General features: G+C 42.5%; 1 protein-coding gene across 2 annotated transcripts in view; it reads right to left on the minus strand.

Annotated features, from left to right (window-relative positions):
- Nucleotides 1-6,384: 6,384 nt before the first annotated feature.
- The window catches only part of TXLNB (taxilin beta), a 36,552-nt gene continuing 25,798 nt past the window's right edge, over nucleotides 6,385-17,138 (minus strand). For both annotated transcript variants that reach the window (XM_027669961.1, XM_027669952.1), the window contains exons 8-10: nucleotides 12,705-12,797; nucleotides 11,505-11,600; nucleotides 6,385-10,419 (exon numbers count right to left, since the gene is read on the minus strand). In XM_027669961.1, the coding sequence (XP_027525762.1) occupies nucleotides 9,610-10,419; nucleotides 11,505-11,600; nucleotides 12,705-12,797 (999 nt within the window). In that variant the 3' untranslated portion in view covers nucleotides 6,385-9,609. The remainder of the gene's footprint in view (nucleotides 10,420-11,504; nucleotides 11,601-12,704; nucleotides 12,798-17,138) is intronic.

Genomic DNA, 17,138 nt, shown 5'->3' on the forward strand with positions numbered 1-17,138 from the left:
TTTTGGAACCAAATGGTTGATGCTTCACAAGTCTTACCAGTTACGTAGTTGATCGTCAGCTGTAACTGTGACTCTTAGCTAAAGTCGTTTCAGCAGAAGTTTTCAAACCAAAAATACATATCCAACAGACTTCAAAAGGGTTATAACACATTTATTGTTCAGACTTTGCTGGTTGGAATTCCCCTGGGAGATGCCCTGTAGGGTGCATTTCTGTTCAATATACTTGATCTGGATGCAGGAGTTGAATACCCCACTGGCAAGTTTGCTGATTATGCTAAACTGCTGATGACTATGAGAGGTTTTGTAGAGGGCTCTAGACAGATTGGAGTACTGGGCAATGATTAAGGGGGTGAAGTTTAACAAGTCCAAATGGCAGATTCTGTACCTCGGATGGAATAACATCAAGCACAAGTATAAACTGGGAGAAAGCAGTCTGGAGAGCAGCCCTGCGGAAAGGGATCTAGGGGTGTTGGTTGTCAGCTGGCTCAATGTAAGTCAACAGGGTGTGCCCTCGCTGCCAGGAGGGCAAACTGCATCTTGGAGTGCATCAAACACAGCTGGTCAAAAGAAGTGATTATCCCTCTGTATTCAATGTTGGTGTGGCCTCATTTTGAGCACTATGAGCAGATCTGGGGCCCACAATTTAAGGAGGATGTGAAGGTCCTTGAATTCATCCAGAGGAGGGCAACAAAGCTGATGGAAGGGCTGAAGGAGGAGTGGAGGAGGACTTTGGGCTTCTCTAGTTTGGAGAAAAGGAGTCTGAATTGTTGCTATCTGTAGCTTCCTGAGGAGGGGATGTAGAAAGGGAGCTGCTGATCTCTTCTCCCTGTAATCCAGTGATAGGACACATGGGAGTCATTCAAAGCTGCACCAGAGGAGATTGAGACTGGATATTAGGAAGCATTATTTTACCAAGGGGATAGTCAAACACTGAAACAGGCTTCCTAGAGAGACAGTTGATGCTCCAAGCCTGTCAGTGCTTAAAAGGCATTTGGACAGTGCCAAAGTGGTCAGGCAGTTCAACTAGATGATCATTGTAGGTCCCTTCCAACTGAACTCTTCTATTCTATTCTATTCTATTCTATTGTATTCTATAGGGCTTCTCAATAGGAGGCTGGTGTGACAAGATAAAATGTCTTTATAAGATTGACTTAAGCTTCTTGACCTTTAAGAATTAGTAAAGACTTTTGTTTATTTTGCTTTCTCTGGTTGAATGTAACACACGTGGGTGTGCTTTAACCAGGTTCTTCTGGTGCTGCATTTTTGTTCTTAATCCTTGTAACATTTTGCCCAACAAGCAGGAACAGTACATGTCAAAAGTTCATACACCTGTGTAAATGTTATTGTTAGCAATTACTGCTCTGCTGAGGACTCGGAAAGTTTTGCCAAAACCTCAGGAGAAAAACTATCAAGTATAGGAACCTGAGCTTATGGGAGGTAGGTCTCAAGTAGCTGTCACTGTGTCACACATCCTATTGGAGCTGCAGCTGCAAAGGGGTGAGGCTTTTGCATTCCCAGCAGACCTGGATGATCCTGCCTGTTTGCCAACAGTTGTTTCTCTGCTCATCTGGCACAGCTGCCTGCATAGTCATCCCCTGAGCAAAGCCAGGTCAAAATGATCTGGTTTGCTTGAGCATTTTCATAACTAAATCTAAAGTTGTCTTATGTATTTTCACCAGGCTGTCTTAGAAAATCATCACATGAGCTGGTACGGTGGCAAAATTAGTGAGGGTTTGACCGGTGATGGAGTTCATGGTGAGGTACTAGGAAGACTGCTGTATGAAGGGGAAGTGGTGGCTGCTTTGCTTGGATAGGAGCAGTTCAAGCAGGCAGGGAAGTCACTGCTGCAGTTAAACACGTGGGTTCTCTTGTTACGAAATCAGGATGTCCCATGTCTTCTCAACAGAAGAGCTGGTTTTGTTGAGCCTGGAGAAGGCTCAGAGGGAATCTTAAACTAATGATGGGAGACTACAAAGAAGATGGTGATACATAGTGGCAAGCAGAGAGGCCAAGGACATGAGCTACACCAAGGAAGATTAGATAGAAGGAAAAAAATTTTACTCTGAAGAAAATCAAACATGGGAACAAGTACCCAGAAACATGCAGTCTCCATCCTTGGAAATATTCAAAACTGACAGGACCTAAGCACCCTGATGTACCTTCAAAATTGGTCCTGCTTCTTTTAGGAAGGGGAGGTGACCTCTAGGGATCTATATCAATATAAAATATTACATGATTATAATCTTTAATGGCATTATAAATTAGATGAAAGCAATTAATCTCACTGAGCAGTAAATGCTGTGCTCAGTAACTCACAACCACATTCACTACTCAAATTTTACAAGCAAGAGTATGAGGCAGAAAGATCATTCATTTGTCTGAGACACAGGGTCCCAAGAGCAGGGATTATAATGCAATAATTGCAAGAGTTCCAGGTGCACCACCTGGTGTCTGCATTCTGTGTTTCCCCATGCTATCTACCAGTGCCAATGGGATTCTTCAGAGTGCAGCAGGGACCCAGCTCCTCCCTGTGGGAGAAGGGCACCAGGAAGAGCAGAAGTGCAACTGTGGTGTTACAGAGCTTATACCATTAAAATGCCTTACTACAGCTCTTCAGGTCTGTATGTTTCACAGCTATAATAGAACATGCTGCACCACATTAATATATAATTAAAATGTTAGTATGGTATATGTTCATTCACCCATATACTGAGATTTAAAGTACAACTTTTCAAATTCTGTTTTCAGTCCAGGAGATGTCTCTTAAAATTGTCAAGGAAAGGCTACCATTAGGAACAGCGTTATACTCCAGTTAACATCCAAATGTGTGGATTCCTTTATGAGCAAAGGATGGCTGAAGTTCAATTAGAGTTATGATGACCAGAATTCAGGTTGTAGTTTCCTGAGATATTGTCACAAAAAAAACCCCCAGTGGAATTACTGCAATGATCTGAGTTAATATTAGCTCTTCCTGGTGATGATGGTGGTGTATTTTTAACCTGAATTGCTTGAGTGACCCAGTTCAAGTGCATCTGTGCAGCACCATGCTGGTGAGGGCAGCGGGTGCTGTGTCTGTATGGGAGTGATGCCTTGAACGGGGGGGGATGAGGCAAGAAGCTGTAAGTCATGTTACTCTAGAGCTGGCATTTTATTTTTAATTCTGTGGAAACTGGTGAAAACACCCAGAAAAAAATAGCTGAGTAGCATGATGAGTAGCACAACTTGACTCTCTTCCTGGGACTCTAGGGTTTCGTTCTGTGTATGATTGGCTGTGACACTGGAGGTGTTCAGCTTGTATCTTTTTTTTAGAAACTGAACTAGCTGGCAGTTTGTAGGCTGAAGCCTTCCAGTGTTAGCTATAGGACACCAGGACCACCTAAAATGAGAGAACAGAAATTCCAGAAACCTAGTGAATCTCAGCAAATGTTGATTTTAAAAAGCTTTGTTTTATTTGTTGTTATTGTCTTTAGTAATGCTCTCCAAGGGATGGATTGAAAAGGGATTACCAAAGTGCCCAACTGTAATATTGCTGATAACTGACAAATCATGGAATGATGAAGCTAGGAGGGACCTTGAAATATTCCCTGTCTGGGTGAGGTCTATTGTGGTCCATATGCCCAAGTCACACAAGCCAGCTCTCCCAGCCCTCTTATTTTGGTAAGGTTCCCAGCTCTGTGTCCACAGCAGATCTCACTGAGCTGGAACATGGAGATGGGACCTTAGAATCTCTTCAGTCCCCTGGTGTCTAGACCATAACCTTTTCTTTAAGGGATTCAAGGTGTTAAATAGTGTATCTTTTCCCTCTGGACTGCAAACTCAGATGCTGCCACAGCCTGGCATTTGAGGTAGCTCTTTTTGCCTAGAAAACTGCCCAACTTTGCAAACTGGAAGTGATGTGAAATAAGTGTTCTGCCAGAAGGGCTTTTCGTGGCCTGAGTGTTACTGATGTGTGAGGACATATGGACGTTCAAAAGCCCTCTGCTCCTCTCAGCTTCTGCAGTGAGTGAAGCGGTAGTACCACAACACCATAATAAGCCATTTTTGAGAACCACAGTAGCAAAAAAAAAATATTTTGTTTTCTTTTTCAAGATTGGTTGTTTTCCAGGTTAAACTTGCACTAAAACCTCTACCTTTTTTTTCTTTTAGGCATAAAAATACTTTCATTGGGATAAACAGGGAAAGCAATCTCAAATCAGAGATGCATAAAGGAAAAAAAAAGCTAGTATCCAAATACAGTGAAATGTAAAGCTTTTTCCAGTTTTCAAGACAGGGCTGCAAGTAGTTGTGACAGGGAAGGAGGATGACACGGTTGTTCCCTCTTTATGGTGACATCCTATAGGACAAAGAGCACATACCTCATGAGGCAACACGAATGGGTGTACATGCATCCCTTTGTGGCATCCTCAGGGTAAATCCAGAACTTCCCTAGCCTGGATACAGGAGTTCAGCTGCTCCGTCTGGGCAAACTTACATCATATGGCTCCCTTGAGTAAGAGCAAAGAGCATTCCCTTTAGACTCTTGTTCATATACATGTGATGTAGATATAGTACATTATTCTGGGCTTATTTCTGAGCTATCACCTCTTTTAACTTTTTGTATGCCCTTTCTTTCAGAATATCTCTAAATAGCAGAAAAAATGTGGAAGCTACTTTGCTCACAAATGATGGGTGTCCTGGCATCTTCTTTGCCACTCCTCTCTCAAAGTCAGGACCAAAATGTAGGACCCTTCACTGCCCCTCACTATGCCTGTGGAGATGGAGCTGACCTATGGTTTGTGCAGCCATCTGCAGCCCACAAGCAATTACCACTTGACCTGCTGCATGGGGTCAAGTGTGATAAGCGGCCAGGCTGCAGGGTGGCCTGAGCTGTCAGCCATGTGAAGCTCTGAGCCAGTGGGGGCTTTGCATGTTGACATTTCTGGGTTTCCCTGGGATTTGAGCACTGGCCCAGCACTATCCTCCCACAGCCATGATCATCGTCTCCTCCTGCATCTTTGACAGGGGTGCGATAGGTATTTTCCAAGCAGAAAAAACAGCATTGCACAGTAGTAATGATGTTAGTGCAAAAGATTCAGGGGTAGGGGAGACCACCAGCGCAGCAAACACCCTTTCTCTGTGTCTGCCCTTCCTGTCCTCCTGACTCTCTCATCTAGCTGGTGCGTGCTGTGTTGCTGGACAGGCTGCCTGGAGGGAAGGGTTATCTCTGTCTCTGGTGCTTCCCCCTTGTCTCAGCAAAGGTCATGGGTGGATGTTGGCATGAATGGCAACACAGGAGTAGTGTGTGGGCCCAGATGAAGAACAATTCTTGCTGCTGTTTCCTGATAAGTAAGAAGAAAAGTCTAAATTCAATACTGATGAGTGCAATGATGTTCATTGCAAAGAGAGAGGTGGTGTGAATCTGAGCATGAAACTACATATGCAGTTGATTGCAATGTGATTGACAAAGTGAATTTAAAGATGACATTAATAGTGAAGCTTAGAATGAAAGTTTCACTGTATTTTACCATATGTCCCTGTTCCGGGTCATTTGCAATATTGCTGCAGTTCTGTCATCTGGACTGTATATTCCATGCCTGTATCTACTTCTGTTCAGTTTTGTGGGAAAAGTTAAACTGAAACAGATCATCTGTTTCTTACTAATCTCTCATCAACTGGATTTATCAGTTCTGTAGTCTGCCTCAGGATCAGAAATTAGGTGAGAGGTGTCATGTTAGTGTCATGAATGTGATTTTAGCAGTCATCAAGAAAATTTTCTCATATATGTAAAAATTCTTGATTATTGAAAGATGTTGTATTTTACATGTTCAGCAGGGGAGCTGTCAGATTTTTGAGGCAACAAAAGGTTAGATATACAGAAAGGGAAAATATTTTTGTTCTTTCCTTGCAACTTTTTCAAATAAAGACTGTTGCTGATTTGGAAGCAGTGCAGCAATGGCTGGGTTTAGTAAGGAAGAAATAGCTACTATCATCACCTTTCCTCACCCCCAAATCTGTGCTTGGTGGTATGGGAACAACTATGTGAAATAAAAGCAAGACTGAAGGAGGCAACCACAGAACACACCAGGACTGATGAGACTGGCAGTATCAGTAGGATAATGACAGATAATGACGATAGCGATGAACACTGGGAAGACACGTCTCACTGCTACTTACTGCCTCCAAATGACCACAGAAGTGTCATGGGTTTCTGTGTTTTGAGTGCAGAGGTACCTGAGGGAAGTGCAGCAGAGCTGTTGTGCAGACTGCCATCCCAAAGGCTTTTCACAAGGACACTGCTACTATGCAGAGGCAGTTTTATATTGGGTACCAGTGCAAGAAAAGAGCAAGAGAAGGCTAGGAATTAATTTTGAAGAAGAATGAGAGAAAGTAGGTTAGCACACAGAAACCTGTGATGGTGGTTTAATCTTCCAGTCTTGGTTAAATTGCTTGAACAGGTGCTTGGTTAAATTGTATAGATTTTCCACCTCTGCTGAGAGTCTCCAGCCTCTATAGACCATGAGTTTACACATAAACCATCCCCATGGTTTGACTCTAAATGCTCTGTGCAGCCTCGAATCAGCCAGGATTTTCCCTACAATTTGTTTCTCCCGTCTTGCAAACACAGGAAGCCAAATCCTGAAACAAACAGCTGGGAGGGTCACTCTCCTGTGCTTTCAGTGTTACATGTACACACTGAGAATGAGGAGGAAACTGCAGGAATAAAATGCAGTTGGTACATGGTATTAAAGAAGAGAAGCAACAGGTATGTGGGTAGAAACTCACAAAGTAATAGGAATTACAAATATGTGACTCCAGTTTTAGAATGACAAGGGCAAAAATGAGGAAGGCGGAATAGAGTGGGAGTGATTTTCCCAGAAGGCTGTGTAATTATTCAGGAGGAATGATGCTGTAAGAATAAATCATAACTATGTAGGAAGTTTTTATCTGCAGGATCCTTGTCTCCCTGCTTGTTGAAGTTGGAAGGTATAAAGCAACAATTACATAATTAAAGATGTGACCATAATGATTGTGTAAAATGGAACCAACTTAAAGTTACAAGGCCCTTATTATTGAATTGAATATTTGATTGTATAAGAAAACTTCAACAACTGAAGGCTATTTGAAGAAAAAGAAGGGCCTATTTAAAGAAAAAAAGTTGGTTTCATGCAGGTAATTACTAAAATGACAGCAGAATCAAGCAAAATCAAGAATGAAAAAAACCCTAAAACATCAAGTATATCAATTGCATTAATTTTAAAAGTCACCCTAACAACAAACAAAACTTGTACGTGTAATGGAAACTATATTTCTACAGACTTAAGTCAATGGAAACTAAAAAAAAGTATATCGTATGAATATAACTTTTTATCTTAGGACAAGGATTTGTTATAGATTAACATTTTCACAGGCACATAACTGGCTTGGTTTTCAGAGATGGCCATTCACTTAGTGCCTTGAATCTGAACATTTGATATGATTCATGTTGCCTAATTTAAACACCTAATCAGAGACATATTAAATTTAAGCTAGTTGTCTTAAACTGGCTCTACAATCCGAAGAGACATGGCATCTTCAGAGAGAAAGTAATTCCTTCTGTCTTGGATGCCAGTATTACTGTGAAATATCTTGTCCTCAAAAGATTCCTTTTCTTCTCCACTGCTTATAAAAGGAGCTTAAGGTAACTAAGACTTGAATGATCTACTTTCAGGTGGTTAAAGACCTGAAAAAAATCCTGTAGGTCTTGTTATCTAACATAAGGCATCCACATTTGAAAAGTGTAGCCATAATAGCTACTCGTAAGGCCATATCCAAACAGGCTATTGCAACTCGTGCTCGGCATACTCCAAGAGTTAGCTCTTGAAAAGGCTGGGCCAGGCAGTGCAGAGATAGACATACTGAGCCAAGGTGTGGATCATGTTGGCAGTAAGCAAAGATTCAAACCCCACTTTTGGAGGGTGGCATGCTGGAAGGGCTCTGTGCCCACTATTTCCCAGGGTCTGCAAATGATGACATCTTTCCTCTTGGTTCACCTGTATCTCAACCTTGGCTTGAATAAGTCACTTTGTCTTCAGGGTCTTCTTGGGATTTGTCTATAAACATAAGTTTCTTTGATTGCAACATTTCCTTTTCTGGCCTCTGAACATCTTGTTTAATTGCCCTTTTCAAATTCTTAAGCTATCCAGCTCAGACTCTGAAAGGCCTAGATTGAATTCAGAAGAAGGAGACGAGAAACAAGAAATGTGCCAACAGGATTTTTCAACTTTCTTCCAAAAAGCCTTCTTACTTTCTTTGCTTGAGACCATGAACAGCTGTCTGGGTTGGTACCCTCTCTTGTCGCCTTCCTTCCTCATCTCTGTTCTTGGCGCTAGAATCAACCAGTTTCTGACAAGGTGGCTACATTAATAAGCAATGGTGTGTTGGCAGGCATACAGGAAGAGCCGGTTAGACAAGAGAGGGGATAAGAATGTAGCCAGTGCCTGGGAGTGTCTGTGAAAAGGATTCCTGCTTTCCTGATACCTATTTGCTTCTGGGCTATTTACTTGTGCTCTGCTCCAGTGAACAGGGTGACAAGTGAGTGTCCTTGCCCTTCTCCTGGGAGGATCAACACATGCAGCAGGGCCAGGAGGAAGCTGTGGTGAATAGGTTCATGTTGCTGTAACTGGGAGAGATGCCACCATCCAGAAGCATGATCTCAGGGTTTTCCTCTGGAATACATCTTGGTGTCTTCTGGTCTGCTTTCTGCTCCTTGCCTAGAAACTGGGATCTGCAGCCAACTTCTGACCTCATTTGTGAGCTGGAAACAGCCATAATCCCCACTGTTGGGCTCAAATAGTATGACAAAGTAGCAGTTTTCTGTTGGATGCAGAAAGGGGGTTGTGACCCCCTACCTTAGGAATTGCCATCAGTTTGGAAGTTTCTTTTCAGTTGTTTTTAGTTATTTTATGGGAATCTATAAAAGATCTTCTCCTCTTCCCTATAGTTCTGTGGAAAACAAAACCTCTTTTACAACACTGAGCAGAAAAGACCAATGGAAGGTAAAGCTGAAAGCTGGTGGATGTTTAGGCCACAGTGCTGATCGGTCATTTCCTCTTACAAAAATTCATCTTTGGCTGTTGCACTACTCCTTGGATATGGCTGACCACGTCAATCATTTCACTATTTTACTTTGTAATTACAGATTCCTTTCACCTCATTTATTAAAATAAATTTATGTCCAAGTAGGCCATCTTTTATACAATGTCAAAACAAATAGATAGAATTAATGATGAGTCTTTAAATATATGTATGTGAATTGCAATGGGTTTTGAAACATCAAACTGCAACACTTTAAAATTATATTGCTGAATGAGATGACTCATCATGCCTGGGAAAAAAAAGATCCCGTGATTTTATTGTATTTTCCTGTCATTAAGAAAACATTATACTTCAAGCAGATGAAGGATTGCAAAATTTGCAGACTCATTATTACTGGATAGTGGTAGCAAAGAGAAGTGCATTACATTTGCCTTCAGATATGTGAGTGTGTTTTAGCACCCACATTTTTGTTTCTTTAAAAAAAAAAAGGTATCTATTTAGAGGACAAAGCAGAGCTCTAGTTTGCAGATGACAAGTCTGGACACACCAGTGTCTTCAATCCACTGCTTCCATGTCTGCGTCCCCTCTTTGCTCAGCGAACTGACCTTGGACAGGTCTATCTGCTGAGTCATCCATATATTCTGTAGCTTTTGGTGGACATTCCATGGGTACTGACATATTCCCAAGGGGAGGGGTCATGTTTTGTGTGGGTGTTGGCATGTTTTCGGGGCTTGCTGGCATGCTTTCAATGGGTTTTGGCATATTCCCAGTGGATACTGGCACACTCTTGGGAGGTATTGGCACACTTTCTGTGGGCATTGGCACCCTTCCTGGAAGTGCGGGCATGCTTTTGGTGGGCTTTGGCATGTTCCCAGTGGGTATTGTCATACTTTCAGTGGGTGCTGGCATGTGTTCAGTGGGTATTGGTGTGCTTGTGCTGGGCTGCTCACAGTGTTTCCCAGACTCTGACTGTGGGGTGAGAGGAGCGGGGAGTTCTGGCTCTGGGGCAGCATTACACTTTTGAGTGTCACAGGTCTCTGGATTGCTGCTGTTGCTTGGGAGGGACTCCTCTGCCTTGTGGGACACACGGAAACCTTCAGCCAGCTCCTTCAGCATTCTCTTGTCACTCGCACGCAGCTCAATGCTCGCCTGCTCAGAGGGGGAAGGGCTTGTATCAGCATCTTCTTCTTCTTCTTCTTCTTCTTCTTCTTCTAAGATGCCATTTCCATTCACCTCTTCTGGGTACTGTGCTTGCTTTATTTTTTTGTACAATTCATTTCTCTCTTCCTGCAGAGCACGGCAAAGGTTCTCTAGTCTCTGGATTTTCAACACGAAGCACTCATATTCCTTGGACCTCATGGCTTTCTGTAGTCAAAGACATCAGACAAAGGTTCATTAGTAGAACTGGCAATTAGGAAACAATTTGAGACCTAAGCAGCCTTCACAGGATGCTGCCAGGTGGCTGGCTTTCACCAACTGCTCTACAATAACTATGGTCTTTTGGACCAAAGATTCAAGAGGAAATTCATCCCTGTTACTACGGTGTATTAGCATTCTCCATACATATTCAGATCAATTTCACTCAAAAATATTTGCAGGAATACCTGTTGATGATCTGTAGAGGTGGAAAAACATACTGGATATCTATACAGATAAGCAGCCAAAAATCTACCTGGACTTTTGGTTGGTGTGGGTGTGAATTTTGGAGGAAAACAAGCTGCATTCTACTTTTTGTTTGTTTTGCTTCTGGGTCCTATGAGAGCAGCCTGAATTGGAACAATTTCTGCTTTTACACCCAGTGAGGAAACAAGAGGTACAGAAAACCATAAAAATAGAAACAGTAATAGCACAGAGCTACAAAACTAACCAGAAAGACCTGGTCCAAGTTCAGCATATGTTTGGGGTGAAACTTCAGGCAGTCTCTTATCTTATTTGAATGAGTTCCAATGTGCTTATGAACTTCCTTTGCAATGCCCCTGGGACAACATGTTTAAAACTATGGTGAGACTCAGTACTTGCTTTGTACTCTTGGAGTTTGCCTAAACAGGAAGTTAATGAAAGGTGTGAATTTAAAGTTCATTATCTAGAACACATTAATTCTCTGGATGGATGCTCTCATGCAGAAAGAAAGTACTGTGAAGTCAACTAATGCCAATTGGCCTTTCTGGGAGAGCATTCACAATTACCCATTTTTAGAGCACTTAAAATTCAGAGTTATATAATTCAGTTTCTCATGGACGTAGTGAATGTCTGCACAATCTAAAAGCCCTAGCAGCTGGGATTGTCTTTTTCTCAAAAGACATCTAATTATCAAGGTAGCTTTAAAAAAAGACCCTTAGATTCAAAAATAAAATTTTCACTGACTTTTGGCAGTGTCAGGTTATCTTATCTCCTACTTAAAGCTTTATTTGGGGAAAAAGACGCATCTTAAGATGAGAAAGACTGCTCACCTCTTCAATCATGTCCAGTAATGCTCTGTTACAGTTCTCAAACCTGGATTTCCATGTAGCAGTATCCTTTTCCAACTTCTTCATTTTCTTTGTCATCTATAGAAGCAGGAAGAAAAGCTGAATCACAACAAAAATTTCATGCTGCAGATGAAAATAGGGCAGCCATTTTATTTGAGTCTTTGGCTGTACTCATAACTCTGCTACCAGCAGCCGTAGTGTCTGTGCTAGGTAATAATTTATGTTAAGGGATGGATTTAATTTTAAGTAGCTGCCATATAAGTTTCAGCCTCTAGTCTGTAGTCTTAAAATAGGACCAGTTGATTATAGCTATCTTCCAGCATACAAACTATCACAAAAACAAAAGGCAAAGAAATGGAGGAATCATTCTGTTTGTCTCTTTACCAGACCACAGAGTTAGATTGCTGGGAAGGTAAAGAAGGGCTGGCATCTTCTGGACCATCAATGCCAAGGACATTCCCCCTGGATTAGTCACCTCTATACTACCTCCAAAACATACCACTAGCTAAATAGCCCCATTTTTCCCTTTGTTTTTCTGACTGAACTCTGTGAAGAATCATTAGAGACTGCTTGGATCAGGGCATGACGATTTTGAGCCCTGGTGGCAGAGCAGATCATTGTTTATTATGAAAGCAGGTATAGCACGTTGGTGTGCTTGGTTTTTAACTCCCATTCACTACAGGAATTCATAACCCCAGCTACAGGGAAATAGTCTGTGTGGGCTGTTTCCACACAGTGAAAAGGTGTTGGTGGGCTTCAGCTCCGCCTAGGTACTCCAGTGGAAAGATGTGTAGCCTATGTCAAGCTCTCTGTACCAGTGTCAGTCACCCAGAAGCTTCTGAGCACTCCTGGAGATATGGTCTGACAAACATGGCTCCAGACTCCCCCTCTGGTATCTCTTAGGGATCTGTACCCAACCACCATATTAGATTTTAGGTAAAGTGTTTATTCTTACAGGAAATCTTGGTTTTAGCTGAAAGGGAAAATGAAATGTTCAGCTTGCAGAGCTGAAATCTAAGCTGCTGTCAGTTGTGGCTGAGTGTGTCCCAAATCTTATTTGAATGTTGACGAGATTTTTCTTCAAAATGTGAAGAAATAGTCCTATCTCAGGTACAATTATTACAGTGAGAAATGTAAAGGGAAAGTATCAATTACAAATTCCAGGCATGAGTTACTACTCACTTTTTCCATCTCTTGTTTGAATGTGGCAAACACTTCATTGCTTTTGGTCAGTGTTTTCTGAAATTCTTCAAACCTTTCAGAATACAGAGTGATCTGCATTAACAGAAAAAAAAAATATTAATTTCAGAATCTCCAGGACAGTGAACTTCTACTTTGGTAGAAGATAATAAAATAAATTTTGCATTTGGACATTGAAATTAGCTTCTGTTTGGAGAATATGAAGCACAAACATCAGGGAACACATCTTTTTAAGGTTGCAAGCTATTATGATTCCACTATTGCAGAAAGGTACACTGAGTAAGAATAGAAAGACCCAGGCAAGTGATTTTTAAAAGACCTGGGAATTGTGGATGCCCTATTCTCCTGAATGTTCCAGCTATGGTGTTTCTACACAGGATATCCAGAAGCAAAATAATTCCCTAGACATAGAGACTTCTGAAACATTTCCCTTGGTTTGATCCCTGACCCATCTCCATGGACACGAACTAACCTGAGCTGGTCCAACCACTGATTCTGTGCAGGACCATGCAACAGGATTCACTCAAGGTGAGAGCCAGCATGATGATGAGCTGTGCCTGAGCTCTAAGTCTTGCTTCACTATGCAGACATCACCAAACCCCTGCTTTAACCCAAGGGCATAAGCCCTGATGGGCCTTAGCAGAGGAGCTCAGTACCACTTGGCTGCCCAGCTGTTCACCTGCCTTGTGGATTCCTCCCCCAGCCAGGCTAGGAGCTGAGTGCTACCCTGGCTATGCTGCTTCCGATGTCCAAGTGAGCTGGGGGAGAGGCATCCCCACATGAGGCTGCAACCAGAGTTTCCCCTCTTCCATCATTCTGCCTGGTGGCTCAGGCTATGGCCTGGAGCTGCAAAGGCAGTGCTCGATGTGCTTCACTGAATTCCCCTGTTGAAGAGGAGTGTCATTGCTCACCCCACCAGTAAGCAAAGCCCACCCTTCACTTTCACACCACTGTGATTCTGCACTATATTACTTCAAGATGCATCCCTGTACCATGGCTTGAGCAAGCTGAGGGTACCTTGTCAGCTCTGTTTTGTAGCCTGCATGTGGACTGCAGCTGTGGGCAAGGCCAGCAAAAACAGAAGAAGTGATCTCCAGCTGGCCTTTTCTGCTGGTTTCACTTCACTTCATGAAGCAGAGCAGAAGAAAGGTCTGTTGCAATGTGCCAGCATTTCAGACTATTAGGGCTCCATATTGTACTGTCAGTGTATACCTGGCAGCCATGTGAAAATTCACCAGTAGCTGTATTTTGTCAGTAATACCTATTTTTTATATCTAAAATCATTAGGGAGTTCTAAAGATCTGAAGTTAGTTTTTCTGTACGATTTTCTCATTTTTCACTTTTTCTGGTGTGGGATTTTTTTGGGCGTTTTTGTGTTTGCTTCTTTGGTTTTTTGTCCTCTGGAAAGGAAGACCATCTTCAGCTTATTCACTTCCTTCTAGTGCCAAAGCATCCCCAGCAGTGTTTAGGTGATCAGACATTTCATCTGTCCAGCCTGACAGCTCTTAGAAAAAGTGATTGACATAACATGTGGTGGCTGAGGCAGGGTAGGTGCAGGGCAGTGGGAGGTTCAAGAACAGCCTGCAGTATTCTCACGTCTGAGTGGAGGTTGGCTACCCTCTCCACACTGGCAGGGAGCTGGCTAAATGATTAGTTAGGAGCTTTCTTTTTGTTGTGGTGCCAGTCAACTCATCCTCTCCCCTGATACTACTGTGCAATTACTGAGGAAAAGAAGATTTAGAAAACGTTGCTAGTGGTGGAGCATGTTTAATTCTGATTTTGAAATCAGGTATGGTTATATTATGTATTATGCTCATTTAAGCTAGTTGTTATGATCCCCCTTGTCACAGCCATAAATGCACTGTACTGTGGATGTGTTCCAGCTAAGTTTAACCTAGGTAGTTATGGCCCCGGTGGCTGTGAACACAGCACTGGCTGCAGCCCTTCCCCACCAAGGTGAGTGAAGACATGGGAGGTTAATCTCCGCAGAGTTCTCTGTGGTGCCAATATCAGAGCTAGCTGACATGAAGCTTGTGTGTATTTATAGAAAGCTGTATCCAGAGTTGTAACCTAGGCGCAAACAAAAAACTCGAGGGATTTATTTTAGCAGCCCAAGTGCCACAGCCTAAGTGGGACACTGATATCAAGTAAGACATTTGGAATCGATGTCATAGCTCTAAGAGGAAATGCCTGAGCATCTCAAAGCCAGGTGAGGGAGCAGGGGTGGGAGTCAGCAAACTGAGGCTCCTAGTCCAGACCCATTGCCTTAAAAAAGCTCACCCCAATTCTGTCATTGCTTTTCTCTTACAATTTTTGTTTAATTAAATTAAAAACCTTTCATGTTTGAACAGGGCAAGCTCTGACCTCAGCTGGGGCCCTAGGCAGCACCATAGCACCAAGAACAACTTCTGCAACTTAAAATTGAGTAATGAATGAATGTTTTCACGGTGGCTGGGAACAGGCTGTGAGAGCTGTCCCTACCTAGGAGCACGCACTTGTGCTCCTAGGTCAGGGAGATGAGGACCCCCCTGCTGCTGCCCACTGCCCATCTAATGCCCTGACTGTGTGGGCAAGGAGAGCAGAGGTAGAGCTGCTACCAGTGCAAGGCCTTGGGAACTGGGGGCACCTCAGCACTGGAATACTGAGAGGGTGCTTCTACAAGGACACCCCTTTGGCCTTGTTATGTTCTTCTTGGTTGCCGTAGCCTAGTGGTTGCACTATGCTGGCAACCAAAAATTAAAGATCTCAGCTGTCATCTATCTTATTTTGTTTCAATGCATGAAGCTAAAATAATCTGCCTAAGCATCATACCTGGGGAGAGCGTGCAGCATCCTGGGAAGCACCACCACAGTTTGGGTGTAACCCTCAGCTGGTGCCAGATCCCTGTCACCATTTGGAGCACCAGAATTGGCCATCTCAGGCACACTATGTGACCCAGAGACAGGTTGGTATGAAGATGATGTCTGCAGTTTCTTACAGCTCAAGGAAGCAGTGGGTGCTCATCACCTCCTCTAAAATAGAGTGGTATTTCTGTGAGGGTTATATTATGGCTTCTCCCTATCTCACTGACTAATGTCTTTTCATTTCCATGTAGCTGTTCCTCTGCTAATCATAGAATCATAGGACGACTTGGGTTGGAAGGTACCTTAAAGACCATCCCTGGCATGGACAGGGACATGTTTCACTAGACCAGGTTGCTCAAAGTCCCATCCAACCTGGCCTGGAACACTTCCAGGGATGGGACATAACATCTATTTATTGTTTTGTGTTGTTTGCATCAAGGAGCTCTTTATGCCCTTTCTGTTTGGCACTTGCACAAGACCTTGCATGATGGTATGTGGTCCATGAGGGAGGCCTTTCAGTGTTACCATTCTAGAAATAATAAAAGTAGCAAAAATAATACTAATAGTGTTATTATTCCCAGTAATTTCAAAGAGAGGTTGATGTGTGACAGAGCCCTCACACTTGAGCCATATACAACTGTATGTTTCATTTCAGCAAATGAATCACTTAAGTTTCTGAAAGGGGCACATGTATTTTCAATGCCTTTGCAGACTTGTTTGAGTAGATTTTTTCTAAAAACAATTTTACTGTTTCAAATGTATGCTTAATAAATTCTAGTCTTTATCAATACCTTCAGTTTCATTAAACTGGCTACAGAGGTCTGCCTGCATAAAAAAACCTTTTTTTCTGGTTGAACATAAAAGTTTAATTAAAACCACCTTGAGAAAATTAGGAGCGGGTTTGCAGTTGGGACAGACTCAGCTGGAGGCATTTGAGGTTTGATTGCAGAACCTGTCAAACTGGTGTCAGCAGGAGTTTATATGATGTTCTTCCGTGTGCTACTGGCTTATCTTAACCCTTGAAAAAACAGTTGAAGAACCAAACCCCTCTTATCGCATTTCCAGGTTATCAGTTTAACACTAGCATTTCTTGACTGCTCAACAGGTAGCAATTAGACCATCTGCAAGGGGAAAGCTGGAACAACTTACCAGTATAATTAGCACTGAGCAAGAGCTAGGAGAGGGCTTCCTGATGAGTGAGGAGATTGGCAGCTGCAAGAGGGGCTGAAAGACTGACACCACCCTTCTCAAGCTTCTGCTAATCTTTCTCACAGACAGCTCAAAGAAGATAAATCTACATGACTCTTTCTCTAAGTCTAGGAAAATCTACCAATACTCTCTTTTTGATGTGAAAGTCCAGGATATCATCCAGTGTTCTCACTCCTTGATTCACGGTCTCACTCGACTATTCAGTGTTGATTATTGCATTGTTCCCAAAGTGTAGTATATACTGCCTATTTCTTGGTTTTACTACCTTTCACTCCAGCCTGACTCCTGGTGTAATTTTGGCAAGTAATTTTATTTTATTGAAAGTTTCAAATTACAATTAAAACTAGTGACCCCTTTGCATGAA

The sequence above is a fragment of the Corapipo altera genome, unplaced genomic scaffold (genome assembly GCF_003945725.1).
Source record: "Corapipo altera isolate COAL_440 unplaced genomic scaffold, ASM394572v1 2b, whole genome shotgun sequence".
In the NCBI taxonomy this organism is placed as follows: domain Eukaryota; kingdom Metazoa; phylum Chordata; class Aves; order Passeriformes; family Pipridae; genus Corapipo; species Corapipo altera.